Source organism: Pantherophis guttatus, chromosome 1 (genome assembly GCF_059756535.1).
Source record: "Pantherophis guttatus breed Tessera chromosome 1, ASM5975653v1, whole genome shotgun sequence".
Taxonomy (NCBI): Eukaryota; Metazoa; Chordata; class Lepidosauria; order Squamata; family Colubridae; genus Pantherophis; species Pantherophis guttatus.
This window is the reverse complement of record NC_142063.1, coordinates 229,772,159-229,793,487: the sequence shown is the minus strand read 5'-3', so window position 1 is coordinate 229,793,487 and position 21,329 is coordinate 229,772,159. Positions and strand designations below refer to the sequence as shown.

Genomic DNA, 21,329 nt, shown 5'->3' with positions numbered 1-21,329 from the left:
ATACAGAGTTCTATTCTGTCAACAAAAATAATACTTGCTGCTCTATTTGACTGCCCAAAGAACTCTGAATTGAAATTTATGATATCATTAAAGATGAAGCAAGCAAAAATATTGCCAAAAATATACCAAAAAAAAAAAAGTAAAAGACTGTATACAGGTAGTCCTCGAAAAGAAATACAGGTAGTCCTCAAAAAGAAAAAAGTAAAAGACTATATTAGGTAGTTCTCGAATTACAACCATTCATTTAGTGACCGTTCGAAGTTACATTGAAGAAAGTGACTTATGACCATTTTTCACACTTACAACCATTGCAGCGTCCCTGTGGTCCCATGAACACTTGCCAATTGGCTCCTATTTATGACGGTTGCAGTGTGCCAGAGTCAAGTGATCAACTTTTGTGACCTTCTGACAAGCAAAGGTCAATGGGAAAGCCGGAGTCACTTAACAACTATGTTACTAACTGCAGTGATTCACAAAACATCTGTGGCAAGAAAGATAAAATAGGTCAAAATTCACTTAACAACTGTCTTAGAAGTTGGGCTCAATTGTGGTCATAAGGAGAGGACTATCTGTACTGATATATTGAAAATAGCTGAAGAAAGATGCAAATCAAGAGGCAACAAATAAGATTTTGTCCAACCAAGTTTCAAAGAAGAGTCAATCAATTCGATCTAAACAAGCAATGCAATTGAAGATAACAACCTAAAGGTCTAGAACTTTATTAATAACATTACAGAAATCAAGAGAAACATTTATGCAAAATAAGCATTACTAAGTAAAAGAAGACAAAGATCTGATGGAAAAAAAGACATAAAGAAAAACTAGCATGACTATAGGAAAGACCCCATAATCTGTACACATGCAAATGTTTGAACACTAAATCAGAATCAGACATTATGGACTGTAAAGTTAAATACTGGAAGCAACAAAGATGCAATTGATGTAATTCATGCCGATTTGTTTAAAAACCTATACAATTACACAGTTAAAAGGGTAGCTTGTGGTCTGCATGCAGGAATGAAAAGCAGAGTGACAGCCAAAGGACTAGAGAAGATCAATTTATTTTCTGCTGTCAAAAAGTGGCAGTTCTAAAGAATGTTTAAACTACCAAACAGTTACAAATTGACAAGATGATACTCCAGACTTCAACAGTATAGACATACATACTGGATTTAGAAAAGTTAGGACCATCCTATATCACTTTGGTAACATTTGATGGACAAGAGGAAATACATGGACGTTTCAGTAGATATATTTTGTATTCTTTTATTGATTATAGCAAGGTTTTGATTGACACAGGTACCCTCATCATGTCACGTCTGGACTACTGTAATGGTCTCTACATGGGGCTCCCCTTGAAGAGTACTCGGAGGCTCCAACTGGTCTAGAATGCAGCCACGTGGGTGATTATAGGGGCGACATGGCGCACCCATGTAACACCTCTCCTGCGCGAGCTGCACTGGCTCCCGGTGGTCTTCCGGGTGCGATTCAAGGTGCTGGTTCCACCTTTAAAGCGCTCCATGGATTAGGACCTGGGTATGTACGAGATCGCCTTCTGCCACCGATAGCCTCCCCCCAGTCAATATGCTCCCACAGAGAGGGACTCCTCAGGTGCCGTCGGCCAAACAATGTCGACTGGCGACACCCAGGGGGAGAGCCTTCTCTGTGGGAGCACCTGCCCTCTGGAATGAACTGCCCCCGGAGATTTGCATGATCCCCGACCTACGTACCTTTCGCCATGCCCTTAAGACCCTTTTGTTTCAACAGGCCGGGCTGGCTTAGAAAATGAATTTTAATTGGGTGTTTGTAGTTTTTAATTTAAGGGCCACATTTTAATATATTTTAAATTGTTTTTAAATTTTATGGGTATATGTTTGTTTTAATATGGCTGTACACCGCCCTGAATCCTTCGGAAGAAGGGCGGTATAAAAGTTTAAATAAGAAATAAATGAATAAGAAATAGATCCCAACAAGCAGAACTTTTAAAAAATGGATGCATTAAGCCACTTCATCTGCCTACAGAAGAATTGATAATGATGATCATGAAGCAACATTAGAAAAGAAAATGGAGCAATTAAATGGTTTAGAATTGGGGAAAGAGTGATGGACTATATACCATCATTTTATTTCTTTAATTAATGAGCAAAGTATCTTATCAGAAATGCCTGATTTGAAAAAAATAAAAATTGCAATCAAAATTGTTGGAACAAACATTACCAACTCTAGATATGGTAATATGACACATATATATTTGGAAGCAAAGAAGACTTAAGATATCTCTTGTTGCAAGTGAAAACAAGTGTAAAATTAATCTTTATTTTCCCAGGCTCAAAAACACTCAGGGATGGTGGCATAATGTTAAGAAGTACCTGCTACTTGGGGGAAAGACTGGGACAGAATTAAGCTGTCATAGTGCGAAAAAGATCCACATGTCAAACCATGGCAGTAAAATATTGCAATGAAAGCCGAACCATTAGAAAGATTAAACAAGGAAAACCTATGGCTTTTAACTGTAGTGCTGGCAAAAATTGCTGGAAATATTTTGGATCACAAGAAAAACAAATAATTCAATATTAGATTAAATAAACTAGACCTTTTTATTGGAAACACTAATAATGAAGCTAAAGTTAATTTTGTCCACCTGGTTCAAAAGCAAAAGTTATTGTAGGAGATTCTGCTGGTTGGAAAAGCCAAAGGCAATTGAAAAAGAGATGGACACAAAACATAGGAGCTAGATGCTGTCACTGATGACACAAGCACAAGCTCTTCAAGACTCAAACAAGCGATTCTAGTGAAAATATGATCATTTGGACATAATTATAAGTAAGGGAATTATAAGACCGGGAAGATGTCTTTTTACATATTTCCTATGCAATTAAATTGGTTTGTAAATTTTGACTGGGGGGAGGGCTTGAGCACATTTCTTGTGATTATTACAAAAGGAATCAGTTGTGTTGCCAAACATTCTCTTCCACTATATCGCTGCTCCAATGTTTTGGTTGTTTAAAAACCCAGCATTTCATCATACTTTATTCTAGAATAGACAGCAAGGAAGTGGCAGAAATGCACTCTTCTGCTAATGTTTGTGGGAAAGCCATTCAAATTACGTGAATCTAGTGCTTGACGATGCTAAACAAGGCTTACCTAGAGAAGTAGATGCATGTCTTTTGGTTTCTTCTGGCAATTGTGGGCTAGCGGCCTACATGAGATCCCAGTCAATAGTCCTCAAAGAATGGGCTACAAAGCGAAAAGAAGGTCTTGCTCTATATAGAGTCAGCCACCTTCTGTTGAAGCAGAAGATGAATATGAAATTGCAGGAAAGAATACTTTCTATAAATTATTCTTTTTTCCTGAATAGGGAATACATCTATGTATATTGGAGCAGTAACTTTGCAAAATCAAGTTTCATAGGCAATAATGGAGCTGTAATATTGGTAACTAAAATTTAAGGTACTAGATAACAGTATTAGGTGTGGGAGAATTTTCACCAGGATCATAACACAAAAGAAAGAGACAAGTTACAAACCTGATAAAAATTGTCCATGATATCAGATACTGGTAGTGTGTGTACATAATGTTAGGAATCTGGTTCATGAAGTTTCAAACAAAGTTTTCCTTTCCTTTCCTTTCCTTTCCTTTCCTTTCCTTTCCTTTCCTTTCCTTTCCTTTCCTTTCCTTTCCTTTCCTTCCCTTCCCTTCCCTTCCCTTCCCTTCCCTTCCCTTCCCTTCCCTAATCTTTATTTTAACAAATCCCTTGGTGTTTCACTGAACTCTTGGATTTTATACTTGTTTTGTTAACGAATATATTCCTTGCTGACATTTCTAATAACTCACAGTATAATCTTTATGCTTTATAATTATGAAATCTGTTTATCCAGATTATAATTTATACTGCTTCCAAATTGCTTGCAATAGCTCTGGAGCTTTGAATTATCTTTTTTTAGTGATCCTATTACAGAAGACAGTGTTGAAATAATCAGGGACACAACAGGCTAAGCCTGAGGGAGAGGTATTTCATAACAAACCCAGAACAACATCCTTTATGGCATCCCAAGTGACACAAGGCATTAAACATCAGAATATGTATTAGCCTTCCATCATCCAGACTCTTCCAGATACGATAGGATGACAATGTTAAAATTCTATAACAGCATGAATTTCAGCTAAGAATTCGAGGAATTGCAGTGTCACCATAGGTGGAAGCCATTGGTGGAGACTGATGCTTCTATATCATCACAATAAGTCTAGGTATCTTCCCTTTTTATAAATTGCTAATCACAGTTAATCATACTATTTGTGTATGTTTGATATTTACAATAAACATATGATAGGCCACATCTAACATACATGTTCTATAGGGAATATTAAAAAGAGCATTTAGGTGCATCCAGCTGCATAAAATTTGATAATTCTTTTTAAATATCTTTTTTACAAGTTCCATTCAATAGGATGGGGCTAGAACAGAATTATAGAGCCAGAATAAAGCCCTTCATATGTTTTTATTATGTGCATCAAACACACACTGAAAACTTACGATGAAGACTTTTAAGCTGAAATAACAATAAAAATAAAGCCAATTTTTAAGGAAAAAATTAAAGTGCCTAGATTCATACATTTTGCAGCCTACTGAATTAAGGGCTACAATTTTCTAAAACTGTAGGACTTTGGATAACAGCACACTATTTCCATTTCTGCCCCATAGTGAGGAAGTTGCCCTAGTGATGAACCACTAAATTGTGGGTAGCAAGTTCTCTGTAGCCTTAGCTTAATGCAGTGATTTAACTGAATGTAATCTACAGAAATGGATTAATATGAAATTAGTGCAGAATAAAGATAACACAGCATGAGTAATGTTAGTAAAATTGACATGGATATTTACCTTTGGATGATGAACTATAAGTCTCTTGTTCTTCAATGAATAAAATGCACGGAATGATGGGAATAAAAGAAAGAAATCAGCAATTTAAAGTTAGACAAAAATGGTGTTATACATGAGAATGAGAAACACTACAGGCTCTGTTGCAACATGCAGAAAATTAATGTGGGGAAAACAGATGAAAATAAATCATGAAAAGTTATAAATTCTGAAGTCAATACGAAGGTAAACATGCTCAAGCTCACTGAAATTAATTGTCTCCGGTATTTTTAATACTGTGCTGGATCATGGCCTGGAATATGAATTTTACAAGTTCCAAAGTTTAAACATCATTCAAAAACTGCATTTGATGTGATAAGCCCATAAGAATTGCTGTTTCAAATGTTTATGAATTCACATTCATCTGTCTATTTTTTCCACATCATTTATCATTTAAGACTTTCACACATTAAAATAGAACAAAATGCAGTCTTATCATACAATACACAGGTATTTTGTTTAATCCATTCAGATTACAATGCAACATATTGTACTTTAATTAGACCTGCCTTGCTTTCAAGTGATGGTATTAGAAATAACAGTCAGACGAACAAAGTGGGGGGAAAAGTTTCCATTGCAAAAATGGAATAGCAAAATCACACACACAACCAATAATGTGTGTACATTAACAAATTTAAAGAACTGATAACTATTAATTTATGACTTTTCAATGAGCTATTATCACATAATATTTTCCCATCAATTTTTAACATATTTGAATAAGAAATGCCTTTTCCCTATGGAGCCACAATTTACTACTTAAAGATGTATTGTCTGAGTAAAATTAAGTATGCTTTCTATAATACAACACTCCAATGGAATTTTTATGCAAGATTTAAGAGGAATTTCAAACGAAGTATAATAAGATAATCTAATATATACTATCAAATACTGATATGGTACTAATGATAACACAACGTCAAATATTGCAGAATCAAACATTGTCTTAAACTCCTAGGTACTGATGATGTTACTTAGGTAGTTAATGAGAGATCTTCAAGCAAACAACTCAACTGAAGCTAAGAGAGCACTAAGGACTCCACACTGTCTTAAGTATATATCAATTCTAGGTTTTGTCTTTTGAATCTGAATAAACTATTCTTAAGATATAAATGAGCAGAATGCCACAAAAATATACATACACATGAAAGTTGTAGCGTAAAATATACACAGAAAGAATGCACATGTTCACCCTCAATATATGTCTTTTTGGTAACCAGTTGTCTAATAGGTGGAAATTCTTTATTAAATCAAACAACAATATTCAATTCTGAAAAATGAAAAAATATGACACTATTGGCCTCATAAAAGAGACCAACAACATGTGTATGTATGTATGCATGTATGTGTATGTGTATGTGTATGTATATGTATACATACATATCTATTTCTCTTTAGCCAGGTTCTTCCTATATAAACCAAGATTTTTATGCAGCCCTAGTTCAGTGAAATCCCAATCCACTAGTTTCTAGGCTTTTTTCAGGCAGCCAGCAAGCACCCTGCTGCCCATTGGGAGACTATTGCTTGCTGGCTGCCTGAAAAAAGCCTAGAAACTAGTGGATTGGGATTTCACTGAACCAGGGCTGCATAAAAATCTTGGTTTATGTAGGAAGAACCTGACTAAAGAGAAATACACATAAAGGCCTACGAAAAGAAAACAAATACATACATATACACACACACATATGTATATCGCCAATATTTGCAAATCAGAACATATTAATGCTTCTTTAAAAGATGTACTGTCTGTTGCAACCCATGACCATCTCTCAAGCCTATGTGACATGCATTTTTTACAGATGCTGCAATTAAGCAAGGTATATTAAGCAAAAGTTCAAGCATAAGAAATAATACAATTCCCTCATCAGGACATTTTCACTTGGAGGTTCAGAAATAAAGATGGGACCCAGCCTGCAACATTACTTAGTAAAAAAAAAAAAAAAAAACCCTCCATTTTCAGAAAAAAATATCTATTCTAAATCCTGCAAAGACCAAATGTTTGCAGATCTGAAATGACATATTAAATGACAGTCCTAATTCTTCCCTTACTGGCACATGATCTTCTGCAACAAAACATTTTTCCTTTTTTTGCAGAATAAAACCATTAGCTTCAATGAAAAGTGTCAATTCATGCATGGTGAACATGTTTTAAGTTTTTTAATAGAAAATACTGCATTACATCAAATGTTATGATCATGTATTATCCACATAGAGAACTGAAAATTCAGCAGATATATACATTTTAATTAGATTCAGTCATTTTAGAGAAAAGTGGTGTGTTTGAAATGCCATGAAAAGACATTGGCTGTCATCCAAACAGAAGACTGATCACCCTATTCCCACTAAAATTAATGAAATTTATAAACTGGCATATATATAACAATTATAGCCACCATTAATCAACAGATTCACAATAATCAGGAAATCAACAAAGCAAATCACATAATCTGTATTTTTGTAATTGCATATTTTCATTGGACCCATTTCTCTGTAATCAGCTATATGTTGTATCCTCTGTATTTTTTCTTGTTTCTCATTATTTTTGTAAGCATTTTTTCAACACCTGATATTGTTTCCCAGAATACAGAAATATTTCAATATGCTACAGCCAAATAAGGACAGATGCCATATAGAATAATTTGCTAAATTCTGCTACAATTTCAGTGTTCGCAAGAAAGGTATGCATTATCATCTATGAATTATCACACTGTACATTTCTAATGCTACTATTAAGTTCTCTTCCTTATGACGCATGTTCCATATACTCCATAGTGCAAAAATGGCTGATCTATTTTGATCCCATCCCATTTGTAAAAATAGCAGATATTCCAAATGATAGAAATCAATTTCTGTTCATTATTAAGAGTCAACTAGTTAGAAGTCAGTTCTGTTCCAAGAAGCAATCTCTTTGTAAAATAGCCAAAGTCACATTATTGTCCGCTTTACATTTGCAACTGGACAAGAATAGTACATGGCAGAAGTTGGGCAAAAGTCAAAACATTTTTCAAGCCATCTAAGGTACACATTTTAAAACTGCATTTCTTTACTATATTTAAAGTGACAGCATTGAAGAAGGTGCAAAAATAAGGGGAAAAAAGGAAAGGAAATGTACTAGGCATATATAAGGACTCACCCTGAATGCCAGCTATGCAGATATGGCACCTTTTAATATAATAAATTGATTAGTGCTTTCAGAAACTAACCAGAAAAAAAATCCAGATTCACATTAAATTTTTACCAACGTGAAGAATAACAAGTCAGCCCTGAGAAAAAGTGAAATTCAGTATACTGAAGTGTAAGAGCAATCATGTTAGGAAGCCTTTTTTTCTATTTTATTGAAATTGACTGATTCCCAACCAACAAAATCCTGTAAGCATAAATTTGATGACACAATGTTTGTAAGGAGAAATTGCATGGACAATTGCCACTTAGGAAATGTTTCTTCACAATATGAATTATATAACACATAGTATGTATGTATGATTTTACACTAAGAGAAAAATTATATATGAATACCAACAAAAAAAATTACTCTCTCCTCCTAGAAAAATGGGGGATGGAAATTGGCATAGTTTCACATTTTGATACTCTAAAGAAGCACAAGTGGGTGAACAAAGAACTGTATTAATAAAACCATACCATTTATTTAAAAAGAGAGATCTTAAACAATAACAATACGAATTAGGAGGCACATGTGTAGTATATACCAAAATCCTAAAATAAAATGACAAATTGATAGGAAACCACATATTGATCTGGTGCATATTGTATTTAACAATTCTTCAACAAGTCTCCAATTTGTTTTTCATTAGGAAACTAAATTCACAAATTATAAATATCGGCAAAGGATGAATATCTTAATATTATTATTTTCTAAAAATATACTAGGATATTGATTATTATATATATTTATAATATACAGAAGGAAAAATCTAAAAGCTGTTATTTTTTTCAGTTATGAAACACATAATGTAAAAAATATAAATTCTATGAATGCATTGTGTATGATTTCTAATTCAAACCTAACAGTTGTGGATTTTCACAAGAAAGTTACCGTATGTATTTTTGTAATGCAGTAATTATATTGTTATTATGGAGTGGACTAGTGGACAACACTCTTTCTTTCCACAGCCAGCCTTCTAAAATGCAGTTCCCTTATATTCCTTTGTGTTTCACCCAGTAATTCATTTCCCCCATATTTTCATTGGATTTTGACATGCTCAGAAAGGGATTTCATTAGCTTTGTTCACATTCCTGTCAGCAAATTGCCATTAATTAGCTTCAGCTAACAAAACAAAATAAAATTCAAGATGTCTCAATAAATAGAATGAAAACCTCGAACCATCTTGGCAAGAAAATAAAGAATAAATGAACACACAAATAATTGATATGCATCTGCACAAATAAAACATGAGCCTTTTTTTATCACCCATACAATTCACAATACATGTTTTAATGTTGTCCTGCTCTATCAGTGGAAACCAATAAAAACCTGAAGAGTCTATTAAGCAAGATCCAAGATGTTTTTGAAAAACAAGAAGAGAAAGGAAGAGGAAAACAGAGTTAAGACTTTCAAACTATAAACCAGTTTTTTGATACCTTGCTCTGTACTGCCACTCCTGATGGGAACTTGTGGAAGCTGTCTCCCCTTACGGTTGAAGGATGTATCTGCTGGAGATGACTGCATGGGACTTCCTGGTTGGCGCATTCTGCAGGAAAAAAAATATTAAATACAGTGGCAACTCACACACAAACAAATCAATGAGATATTAGAAATACAAAATAATAATAATAATAATAATTTTATTTCTATACCGCCCTTCTCCTGAAGGACTCAGGGCGGTGTACAGCCAATTTAAAAACACAAGACACAACAATAATTAAAAATTAAAATAATTAAATAGATTTGGCCGATTTAAAACCCCAAAAATTAAAATACCCCAATTTAAAATTATTATATTGACAGCCCTGCTGTCAATATATGTTAAATGTTAAAATATCAAGAAGAAAATAATGACAAACTACCTTACTATTTATGTTCTTAATATGAGAGGTCTAGTGGTTGAAGTACTAGGCTAGAAAGTGGGAAACAGTGAGTTTGAGTGCCACCTTAGCCATGAAAGCCAGCTGGCTGATTTTGGGCCAGTCTCTTTCTCTCTCAGCCCAACCCATCTCACAGGATTGTTGTTGTAGGGAAAATAGAAGGAGGAAGGTGGGTTGGATATGTTCACTGCCTTGAGTTATTTATAAAATCTATTTGTGAATCTGTAAAACTATCAGCAAAAAAGTAAGCATTTGACAATGTTGTGGAATCAGTAGTATTATTATATACATAGGTCAACTCTTTTATAAACAGAATGACAGAACATGTTCACACATCACCAGGTGAGAAATCTCTCAGAATAGGATTCCAGGATATTCTTTCAGCTGCTTTTATCATTTCTACATTTCCTCTTTTGAAATCATTGCTTTGTAAAATCATTGACATAATTACCTTAATATTGCAATTCTGAATGTGGCATTATTAGGAAACTACATAAAAATACCCCAGATCATTTAAACGATAATAGGAAATATTACAGAGAAATTACAAAAAATAAAATGACCGTTTAAATGGAGCTTTTGTATAAACAAAAACTACCATTTGCTTCTTCTGATATATGAATGAAAACTACTTCTCCAAGATCCAAAATTATTCCTGACAGATCATTTACTCTTCTCTCAGTGTGACAGCCCTACAGTTATAAGAAACATAGGATTTTGCAGATTTCTCTCTGCATCTCTAATGAGGGGAATTCATAATGTAAAAACATCTCCTTTAATTGAATTATCAGGGTTTTGCACTGAAGTACTGCAACATTCCAAAAATTTTCATTATGAATCCACTGTGCATCAGAATAATGGGAAGACAAAACACAATCAGATTTTAATTACTAATTCCTTTGTACGATATAAATAATTCAGTGAATGAAGATAAACTGAGCAAAGGATGTAAGAAAACATTAGATATCATGGAGGTGTTAGTTCACATCTATGAGGCAGAAACAAATCTTGTGCAGTATATTTAACAGCAATCTCATGAAAAATAGAGAAGTTGGAGGCGATTCCAATAAGCACTGTGTCCGACTGGTACGTGTTTATAAGAAAAACATAGGAAGGAGACTGTTAATCCTTGTGAGTAAATTGCAAGTAGACTGCAGTTGAGTTATGAGTTGAGTGGCTGGGAGTTGAGGGCTACCATAAAGCTCATAGCTGTAATGCAGACTTTCAAGGGATAAAGCATGGCCAAGTCTCATTTCTTCAGCACTTTCTGAATTTTTTTTTAAAAAAAACTCTATTGTAAATATTAATACCCTTGAAACCAGCAAGGTTTTACTATATTCATCAGGTGAACTACTTTTTCCCTGGAAAAAGGATTTTAAATATGATTTTAAAAGTTCTGGAAAATATTATATTTTGGATTAAACAGTAAAAGGATGCTTAGAATGTGGATTGTAGAATGTTAACAATAGATTAAGTATTCAGATGGAATTGGAATTATAGTTTTGAATTAATTAGAAGAATTCTTCTCATGCAAACAGGTTATTGATTGGGGTTTTTAAAGAGGAAATATGGTAATGGGACCTTGAAAGTCTGACATTAAAGGGAGCTTGAGGACAATAAATTCATCTCATTGAGAAAGAATGAAGCTCAATCTCTGATGGATGTTTTTCCATTTTGGTCTTCAAAATTACTTGGTATGATAGATAGATCTGCATCAATAAAATTTCAAAAGAAGAACAAGCAACAATGGATAACTTTGAAATTAAGTTGAATATAGATTTAAATGTGTCAAGTAAAGACAAAAATATGGAAAAAAATGTTTTGGATATATAAACAAAACTGATGGATGTTTCACTAGTTAAAGGAAATATACATTTATTAAACCAGAAAAGTGATTTGGATAAATCTATCTCACTAGCTCCATGAAAGAGGCCTGTTGAAGTCCTGAAAGATTTTATGAGAAGTAATAATAAAAGCACAATTTTTACTTACTAGATGTATAATGAATAGGAAACAAGTTCTGGGACTATATTTGAGGGGGTTAAAAATTAACATTGTTAAAAGTTTAGGGAAGGAATACAGGGTTGGCTTAGAAAATTAGGTTTCCCTTACTTGACTTTTGCTGATAAAGAACAAATGATGAGGCTTTTCTATTTTAATTAAGAATTACAAATAGAAAGTATAAAAACTAATACAAACTATACAAATATAGGAATATAAAAAGAAAAAAATATAAAAAAGGAACAAAACTATAGAAAAGCCTCATCATTTGTTCTTTATCAGCAAAAGTCAAGTAAGGGCTTTTCTATAGTTTTGTTCCTTTTTTATATTTTTTTCTTTTTATATTCCTATATTTGTATAGTTTGTATTAGTTTTTATACTTTCTATTTGTAATTCTTAATTAAAATATTTTTAAAAGAAATAGAGAAGTTGGCACTGAATCTCCAGGAAGTAGGTGTTGAATCCGATACTAGAATGCTTTCTAGACCTTGACTGAGTATGATGTTTTCTCCTAATTATGACTGGGTGATTGCAAACTCTTAGGGCTGGAAGTCCCCTTCTAGGAACACATGGCAATAGCACCCTTAAAATAACATAATGATTAATACAAGTCTTCGTGAATTTCTTAAAGATTAATCTTGTCAGATTAAGTGCATGTCATTTTGGCCAATTGGAAAAGTGCTGCGGTTATTATAAATCCCGATTTCAGCAAAATATTGGGCAAAGTAATTCATGATATTCCAATTAGCAAGCTCATTAACATGGGCTGAGTAGCAGCTCTATGGTTGACACAGCCTTCCATCCTTCCAATGTCTGTAAAATGAGGACCCAGATTGTTGGGGGCAATATACTAACCTTGTAAACTGTTTAGAGAGGGCTGTAAAGCACTATGAAGCAGTATGTAAATCTAAGTGCTATTGCTATTGCTATTAGGGCAATACATAACTGGATTGAAAACTATATTCTCAAAATATTCATCAACAGTTCCAACTACAAATGCCAAGCTCTTCATTAGAAAACAGAAATCAAATATACAGGTATAGAATGAAATAGGGAACACTGGTAGCGCAGCAGACTAAGGCACTGTTATTAACATCAGCTGCCTGCAATTACTGCAAGTTCAAATCTCACCAGGCTCAAGGTTGACTCAGCCTTCCATCCTTTCTAAGGTAGGTAAAATGAGGACCCAGATTGTGGGGGCAATAAGCTGACTTTGTATAAAATATACAAAAGTATGAAGGCTATTGCTTAACGCATTGTAAGCCGCCCTGAGTCTCCAGAGAAGGGCGGCATATAAATCAAATAAACAAAAAAGCATAGCTTGATAAGGTATGTGCACGAAGGTTCTCAGAATAATATTGATCAAGCTGAATGGAAGTCAACAGAGGGATTTATCTGCTACAATAGCAAGTGAAATTTTAAGCCACATCAACAGAAATAGCATTTCCAAATTAAACAAAGTAATAGTTCTACTCTATTTTGCATTGCTTAGATCCACTGTATCTAGTTTTGGCACTTTCTCCGTTTAAGAAAGATTCAGAGAAAATGCAAGAGATTCGGGGAATTTGAAATTAATTCTTTGACACTAAGGGAATTATGTAAATTTAGTGTTGAGAAAAAATGACTTGGGGAGATGTCTTTGCCCTTTTGTAGTACCTGAAGGTTTCATACTGAAAAAAATCAAGACTTGTTATCTGTTGATTTGAATGGAAGGGACAGACTAAGCATCCTGTCTGCCTGTGTTAATTCATGCATATACCTCCTAGTCAAGGAGTTACAAAGAAAAGTAAAATTGGCCTAGGTTAGCAATCCATCTACAGGTTTTTTTCCTTGTAAATGACATCATAAGCTTTTTGCTTTGCTTCTCTTAGCTGCCAAACTTTGTTTTCTGTCCTCTGTGAGCAGTTCAATAAACTTGGCTCAAGCAGATCGTATAGTCTCCACTCATCAATCGGATTGGAGGATTTTTACTCTTTAATTGGTTTGCTTTGACACAGCAAACACCATTTCAACTTTAGAGAGAACGGAAATGGATAAAGAAATTCCATTTTGCGTGAACAGAAGTGATACCTATTGATGCAAAGTCACTAATGCAACCAATTCTTAGCATTCTCAAGCTTCCTGCTGTCTTTCATTATATAATTATTATTTAATTACTGTAAGACCAAAATTACTGTGCTTTGCTGTCACAAAGAGATCCCATGCCAATTGTACTTCAAGATTCTATGATTCCTTCTCATAAGTAGACCACATTGTAAAGCCAGGGTCTCCAAACTTGGTAAATTTAAAACTTGTGAACTTAGTAGCAAGTCTTTAAAAGGCTTTACGTATTTAAGATTACGGCATGTGAGTAATCATATTAACAAAACATTTTTCTTATGACCAAAGATCAGCATGACATGTGCATAATGACAATAACATCAGTAAACTGATCAAGGCACATTGTTGTTACATACTGTAGAACCAATCTTACCTTTCTGTTTCTGATGCAGAGCTTTTTCTAATCTGTTTTTGGGTGCTATATCTTTCCACCTTTCTGGGATGCCTGTGAAATGAGACACCAAAAAAAAAAAAATGAAAAAGAGAAGCAAGCAATCTAGAAAACAGAAAACCACAAAGATTTAGCTTGATTTCTTGAAAAGGAAGTGCGAAAACTAGGTTTTCTGAATGGCTAGTAATAATGGACTTTGGAGAAAATGCCATCTTTGCCCATTACTTTAATTCAGTTTCTTTGGTATAGGTAATGCTAACCAGGCCATATATTTCTCAAGTGCTAAGCAATTCTAAAACTGATGCCATGGAAAACTTCCATTACTGGTTAAAATTCAACATTAAGGATCTGGTAGAGAAGCGAAATTCTCCTGGGTTAAAATTCAAAAAGATGCTCTTGTATTATACTTGTAGGCAATATAAAAGAAAAATAGCACAATTTAACTATGTTAATAAAAACATTGTTAATAAACTTGGGTAGATATATGTGATTTGAATTATACACTGGTAAGCTATAGAAAACACATTTGCATGTGGTAACTGTGAGACCTAGTATATACTTTGGCTATAGCTTATACAACTAAATAAAAAGAATATATGAACGTTACATTTGGAGGTTAAATTCAAATTGAGTCATCTGATCACAACCCAGCTGGGTTCTTGCTATATTAAACTGTCAACATCTCATGCCCTGTGGCTGTTTTTAAGAAATGCTAAGATTATAGATAGGCTGATTTCAGAATCTGAAAAAAGAAAGTAAAAGAAAGGGGGGGGAATGGGAGCTGCTTCTGTTGAGTTGTTTAAAAGTATTGCACCCTATATATTTTTCACTGACCCCTGGTATTCAGAGCAATGTTGTTTTGTCATAACCTTAACATGACAGCTGAGAACAAATTAGGTGAAAACATTTTTTATTCTTAAATCACAATAAAAAGAACCCAAGCCTGCAATCCACTATCAGCATGGTCTTAAAAAAAAATTAGAGGGGTTTGATCTATTGTGGTCAAAGGAACATGAATTGAAAAGCTGGCTAATTGAGATTTTCTATATGCATTGAAAGAGAGGCCTAAAATACAGTAACATCATTACAGGCCAACTATTAACTTTGGTTTTTATTCCACAGTCTAATCCCAAGAGCCATAATGCAGGTTTCAGAATCTTGAAACTTCATATTTCTCTTCAGAATTTCAATACAGCAAATCAATCTTGGGATCTAAGATGATGCATTTCTTGGAGTTTCATAGTGGGGTGACTGTGCCCTCTCACTGACTATCTGATAGGCATGTTCCTTGGGGTAACATGTCCTCACTCTTACTCCATTTTCTGTTACATTTCATTGGTCTTCTTGATGTCATTGGTCTAAACTTTTTAACGATTCTTTTGACTGTTGCGTTGTCTTACGTTTTTTCATTCATGAAACCCTCCTTGAAATATCTGTAGACATTATTTAGCTATACTATCTACTATGCTTTTTTCTATTTTTTAAAAAAAATATCTGCAGCAGGTTTTTTTGGCAGTGTTAATGACCTTCTCACTCTTTCTGTTATACACTGTTAATAGAAGAGCATCTTATATGTAATAGTTTTATGTTTTTATGGTAAAGAACTAAAAGCAACTATGGTCCATAAACTCCCAGCATCCTTTAAAGATTTGGTCAAAGTGAAAATCTTAAATAATCTGCTGACCTGATCAAAAAGGGCATCCATTAAAAATATAAAGATACAGTATTTAGGAGTCACTTAATGAAACCCACACACACATAGCACACATACTTATCAAGCAGTAGAACATTCTTCAAAGATGTAGAAAATAACGATATAACATAGCAGAGCTAGGTTATAAACTAAGATTTTAGTATTTAATTTCATGTATTATACATGTGGAGCTGCAAGACAACTTTAGCAAGGATACCTCTGTATTTCTTCTGGATTAGCACTTAGGAAGTTTAAACTGTCTTGTTTTGGATTGCAAGACTCCGGCAGTGTTGTTCTTCACAAGTTTTGGAAACATGGAAGTGAAAGTTGAACAGAATGGATAGAAACAGATAGAAACAGAGAGATGGTCACATGCAGTGAAGATGGAGACATGCAATCAAGATATTTATATGACAAGAGCATTCCACTATTACACCCAGCAATACCTCTGTTCTCCTTTTCAGTGCTTTTAAGGAGGATTTTTTTAAAAAAGAAAGTGATGTAATAACTGCTATAAAACAAAATGAAAGCCAGTAATAAACACTAAAGACAAACATATTCTCAGCAATAACACCAAAGAATATGCAGAAATTCAGAAATAATTTGGAAAAGGCCATTTGGAGTGCAGAGAGTTATGAATTTAGCACCCATGTGCATTTTGTTAAATGTATACATTCTGATCCTGGGAAGAGACGTAGCAGCTTTAAAACACTGCAGAAAGGTGTCTCATTTGAACTTATCTACATTCCAAACAAACTTTTCCAAATTATTTCCAGAACTTTACATAATCTACTGATATCTCCCCATCCCTGTCAGAGAATGCTCTCCCAAAAGCTGCACATGAGCGTATTTTTGTGAGGGGCTTTTAAAAATCTATGTATTTGTTTTGACAGCCTTTATGATTTTTCTCTTATGTTGCCACAAAAATAATTTCTTTTAGCAATACAAATTTAATCAAAACAATAGTGTGAATTTATTTCGAAGAGAGCAAAGGTTGGCTTACAATTTGCAAGATAGTACTGAGCATTTTTTTGTAGTTATTCTAGGCTGAGATACATATATTAAGTTGTTACACACACACACACACACAAAACACACACACAAATTCTAACAACAGTGGACCCAATGCTTCCCTTGTAGATCAACAGCTGAAAAGAAAACATTCCTTGAGTTTGGATTGAAGTATGGATATTTACTTTATATACAGGTTCTTATAAGCAAATATTTTTTCAACTGTTACAATAGGATTATAGCATGTAAAAAAAAGTTCTCATTCAATATCTAAGAAGAAACTAAGCTCCTTTTCTCTACCTAATTGCTTAACTAGGGGCACAGCTAGTATTTTTCTACCTGACATTGTATAATCTGGCCAATATCAGAACTGAAAAGTTTTTAATTTTTGGTTTGGGTTTTTAAACTCTGCCACACATACACTTAAGCCTACTAATTTTATCTGGTTTTGCTTCTCAAAAACTAATTGAAATGTTGATGCATTGAATGAAATGCTTGAAAAAGATGGCTAACTTTGGCAAGAATGAGTGAACACAAAAATTTCTACAAAAATTATTTTATCTGTAAGATAAATCCTGTCCACTTCTACGCTAATCATTTTCAATAAGAAAAGACGCCTTCTTAGGATTAAAAAAAAAAAAATGACATTTCAATACCTGCAGTATTTTGATAATGAAAATATTCCAGGGATTAATTTGAGACAGTAAAGACTTTATATTTTCAATTCAGGTAGATATTATTTAAATGTAATTTTATTAAATAATACTTGTGTATAAAAGAAACTGCTTTGCTGATGTTTCATGGAAAATTAAACAAAGGCTTACTACAATTAATAATACCCAGAAACAGAGATATACAATGAATAGATTTTCTGGGGATCACAATCTCAAATACATCTGGAAAGGATGACGCCTCTTTCATTCAACGAGACTTCCCTTTGCTCTTCTTCTTGCATATACACACAAATCTGTTTCTGAGAATCCTCAAAGCGTTTAGAGCATATTTATTGGCACAAGGATGTGCTGATGACAAAGATGTAAATGCTAGCACTTATAATGTGAATTATCAGATTTGGGCTATAAAAATCCAGTCAAGTAATAATTTGCAGCAAAGAGATAAGAGAAAATAGTGCTTCGTTTCACTGTTTGGTGTTCACATGGATTTTTGCAGCCATAATTCTACTTATAATCCAGAATCAGATATTGAGAAGAGTTGAAAATAAAGATTATCTGAATGTCTAAGTTGGCAGCCCAATTCAAAAGAGCAATTTGCTTTAAGGGACATGAAAAAAAAAATTATTATCCAAGAATGATGCAGCATCAAGATTCAAAGAATAAAATCATAATACAACAACAAATCAATAGATGATATTTACATATATCACATTTGGCCAATCAGCATATAAAGAGAAATCCAAAGCACTGGATTTAGCAGTTGCCTTGTTCAGAACGTCTGCCACCAAAAATTTTATAAAGTAAAAAATTATAAATATGCCATTACACAAACTCACAGTTGCGAATTGAATTATGAGCCATAAATATAGGGCATAATTTGGCCTGATGTTAGGAAGCCTTAAATCACTGATTTCATTGAGGTTCAGCATGCCAAACTTTCCAGAGCTACAATCCCTAGTAGAAAGAGGCTGAATTCCATATATTACAATCCTAGAGAATTTTTACATAGATGTAAGTCTCAGTACTAAACTAGTTAAAAGTTGCTTTATAATCACTGAATGAATTTCAAGGATAACCTCTCATAAAGTTGCAAATTTGGGTTCCTGGAAACTGAAACACATGCTGTTCCTACTCAATGTGCATGATTCAGCAATCTACTTTTCAGCTAGGAGGAGCTGACTAGTACCTGTCATTCTCCGGAGATGCATGTTGGATATGAATCCGGGGACTAGTGGGTCTTCTATCTAGTGAGGGGGACCATCTACTTCTGTTTGTTCATTGAATAAAATAGGAAGAAAAACAGAACATTTAGTGAACGTCATTTTTAAAAAATGCAAAAAAACTACAAAGTACCTCAAGAAAAATCAGTGTCTATTTTGTCTAAACCATGTTCAGCCTACAGAAATTTTGTCTGAATTTATATTAACCTGAATTACTTACATTGAATTTCCAGACACATTTGCAAACTATTCTGCATTGGGGGGAAGGGGGTGCAGTGGTGGGTTTCAAATTTTTTTACTACCGGTTCTGTGGGTGTAGCTTGGTAGGCGTGGCTTGAGCATGGCATGGGAAGGATACTGTAAAGTCTCCATTCCCACCCCAATCCAGGGGAAGGTTACTGCAAAATCCCCATTTCCTCCCAATCACCTGAGACTCAGGAGGCAGAGACTCAGGGGCGGGGCCAGTCAGAATTTTTACTATCGGTTCTCTGAACTACTCACAATTTCCGCTACCGGTTCTCCAGAACTGGTCAGAACCTGCTGAAACCCACCTCGGGGGGGGGGGCGGATTAGCAGTCTATTAGCAATCTTGTGCAGAATTTAATTTGGTTTTAGATGGAGTTTGCTATCTGTTTGGGGTTCCAATCCCAAGCTTTTGACTCTAAGGAGGTACACTTTCTGGCATGCTCATAATCCACTGGTCACAGACCCTAATCTTTGATAATTTATTTTTCACATTATACTACATTATGCAATGCAACTCTGCATGTTTTGAAAGTAATTCAGAAGAAAGCAAGCACAAGCCCAGCCAGTAATTCTTTAAAGCAGCGATGTCGTTTTCAGGCTTCCATGCAAGCTTTCTTTAAAGAGGTATTGGACATATGCTTGAACTCACATTCCAAAGCACCATTTCTGAATCCTTTTCAAAACATGCAAAGTTTTGTTAACCATGTATAAAGTACATGGTTAAAATTGATATGCCATTTAGATCATTAAGATGGCTAATGGACCAAACATCTGCATTTCAAAAATCTGTGTATTTTACAATAAAATATTCATTCTTGTTAAAATTTAAATTAATACTTTAAAACTATTAGAAGTATTAAAACTATCAGAAAGGATATGTTACTATTTCTCTATTTTAGGTATTCATAAGCTTTTTGCTTGCTTACTTAATCAAATAATTCTGGTACTGCAGTTTAAGCCCCTTATCACACAGATAAAGTGAATCTTAAATGAAATATTTTCCTTGTATGCCTCATAGCATATTCTTATCCTGACTGAAGGAATTGTCTGGAGGTGCATCAAATAATTTACACTGTTGTCATTTGGTCAATGGTTATTCTGGGAATTACTATTTTTTTCCTTAGTTTTAAAGAAATCTCTTCCATACAACACTGAAATGCTAATGGACAGATATATTGATAATGTGAACGTTTTAGAGTGTGTGTGTGAGAGAGAGAGGGAGGGAGGGGGAGAGAGAAAGAGAGAGAAGGAGAGACTTTTGATCATATATCTTTTATATTCCATTCACAATTTTCTGAATCTTTTCTCTTAGCATAACCTCATTATTCTTGGATGTTTCTTCATTATTAAACATATTGTAAATATTCAAGAGTATGCTATGTTTAAAAAGTGAATTGAACTATTCCTTTTTTTAAAAAAAGTTATGGAACTGACTTTCAACAATTACAAATCTTAGCTAGTGTCAAGAAAACAATGTAAAATTATTCTAATTATTCTAAAACTACTGGACTATCTGTTCTGTTTGTAATATAAGATTTCAGCAAACCGCAAACTGTCCACACTCTTAGTTATCCCTTCTCTTTTTCTTTTTTCTTTTTTCTTTTCTTTTTTTTTTTTTTGAGGTACTTTCCAATTTTGACCAAAGAGTTTTATGAAAAAAAGCAGATTATATCAGGGGAGTTAGCATTTTAGCATATTAGTAAAATTTTCAAGATACTTTAAAAGGCTGTTAATAAGCATCAGGTTTTCCTGTAAGCCAAGTGTTAAAGCTATATATAGGCACCAGTGCACTCAAAGCCCTTAATATGCTGATATTTTGTATAATAAAATAATAAAAATAAAAAACAATCATTTGCAAACATGCAATATACTGTGTAAAAATGTGATCTCACGCAATGCTGTGAAATGTACTATACACAATTAATACATAGGATGCCATGCATTTAGACAGTTTTCCAGATTGACTGTAAAAATTGTAACACTAGTAATCAATCATACCATTATGCACAACTATCACGTACACTGCTACATTAAA

At 33.8% G+C, this 21,329-nt stretch overlaps 1 protein-coding gene across 50 annotated transcripts in view; it reads right to left on the bottom strand.

Annotated features, from left to right (window-relative positions):
• RIMS1 (regulating synaptic membrane exocytosis 1) overlaps positions 1 to 21,329 on the bottom strand; it is a 271,584-nt gene that overhangs the window by 48,215 nt on the left and 202,040 nt on the right. For 16 of the 50 annotated variants that reach the window (XM_087882497.1, XM_087882498.1, XM_087882528.1 and 13 more), the window contains 5 exons: positions 19,015 to 19,095; positions 16,361 to 16,438; positions 14,433 to 14,504; positions 9,515 to 9,624; positions 4,880 to 4,909 (listed from right to left, as the gene is read on the bottom strand). In XM_087882497.1, the coding sequence (XP_087738623.1) occupies positions 4,880 to 4,909; positions 9,515 to 9,624; positions 14,433 to 14,504; positions 16,361 to 16,438; positions 19,015 to 19,095 (371 nt within the window). The remainder of the gene's footprint in view (positions 1 to 4,879; positions 4,910 to 9,514; positions 9,625 to 14,432; positions 14,505 to 16,360; positions 16,439 to 19,014; positions 19,096 to 21,329) is intronic. The other 34 variants (XM_034431947.3, XM_060689195.2, XM_060689190.2 and 31 more) reach the window with 6 other exon arrangements.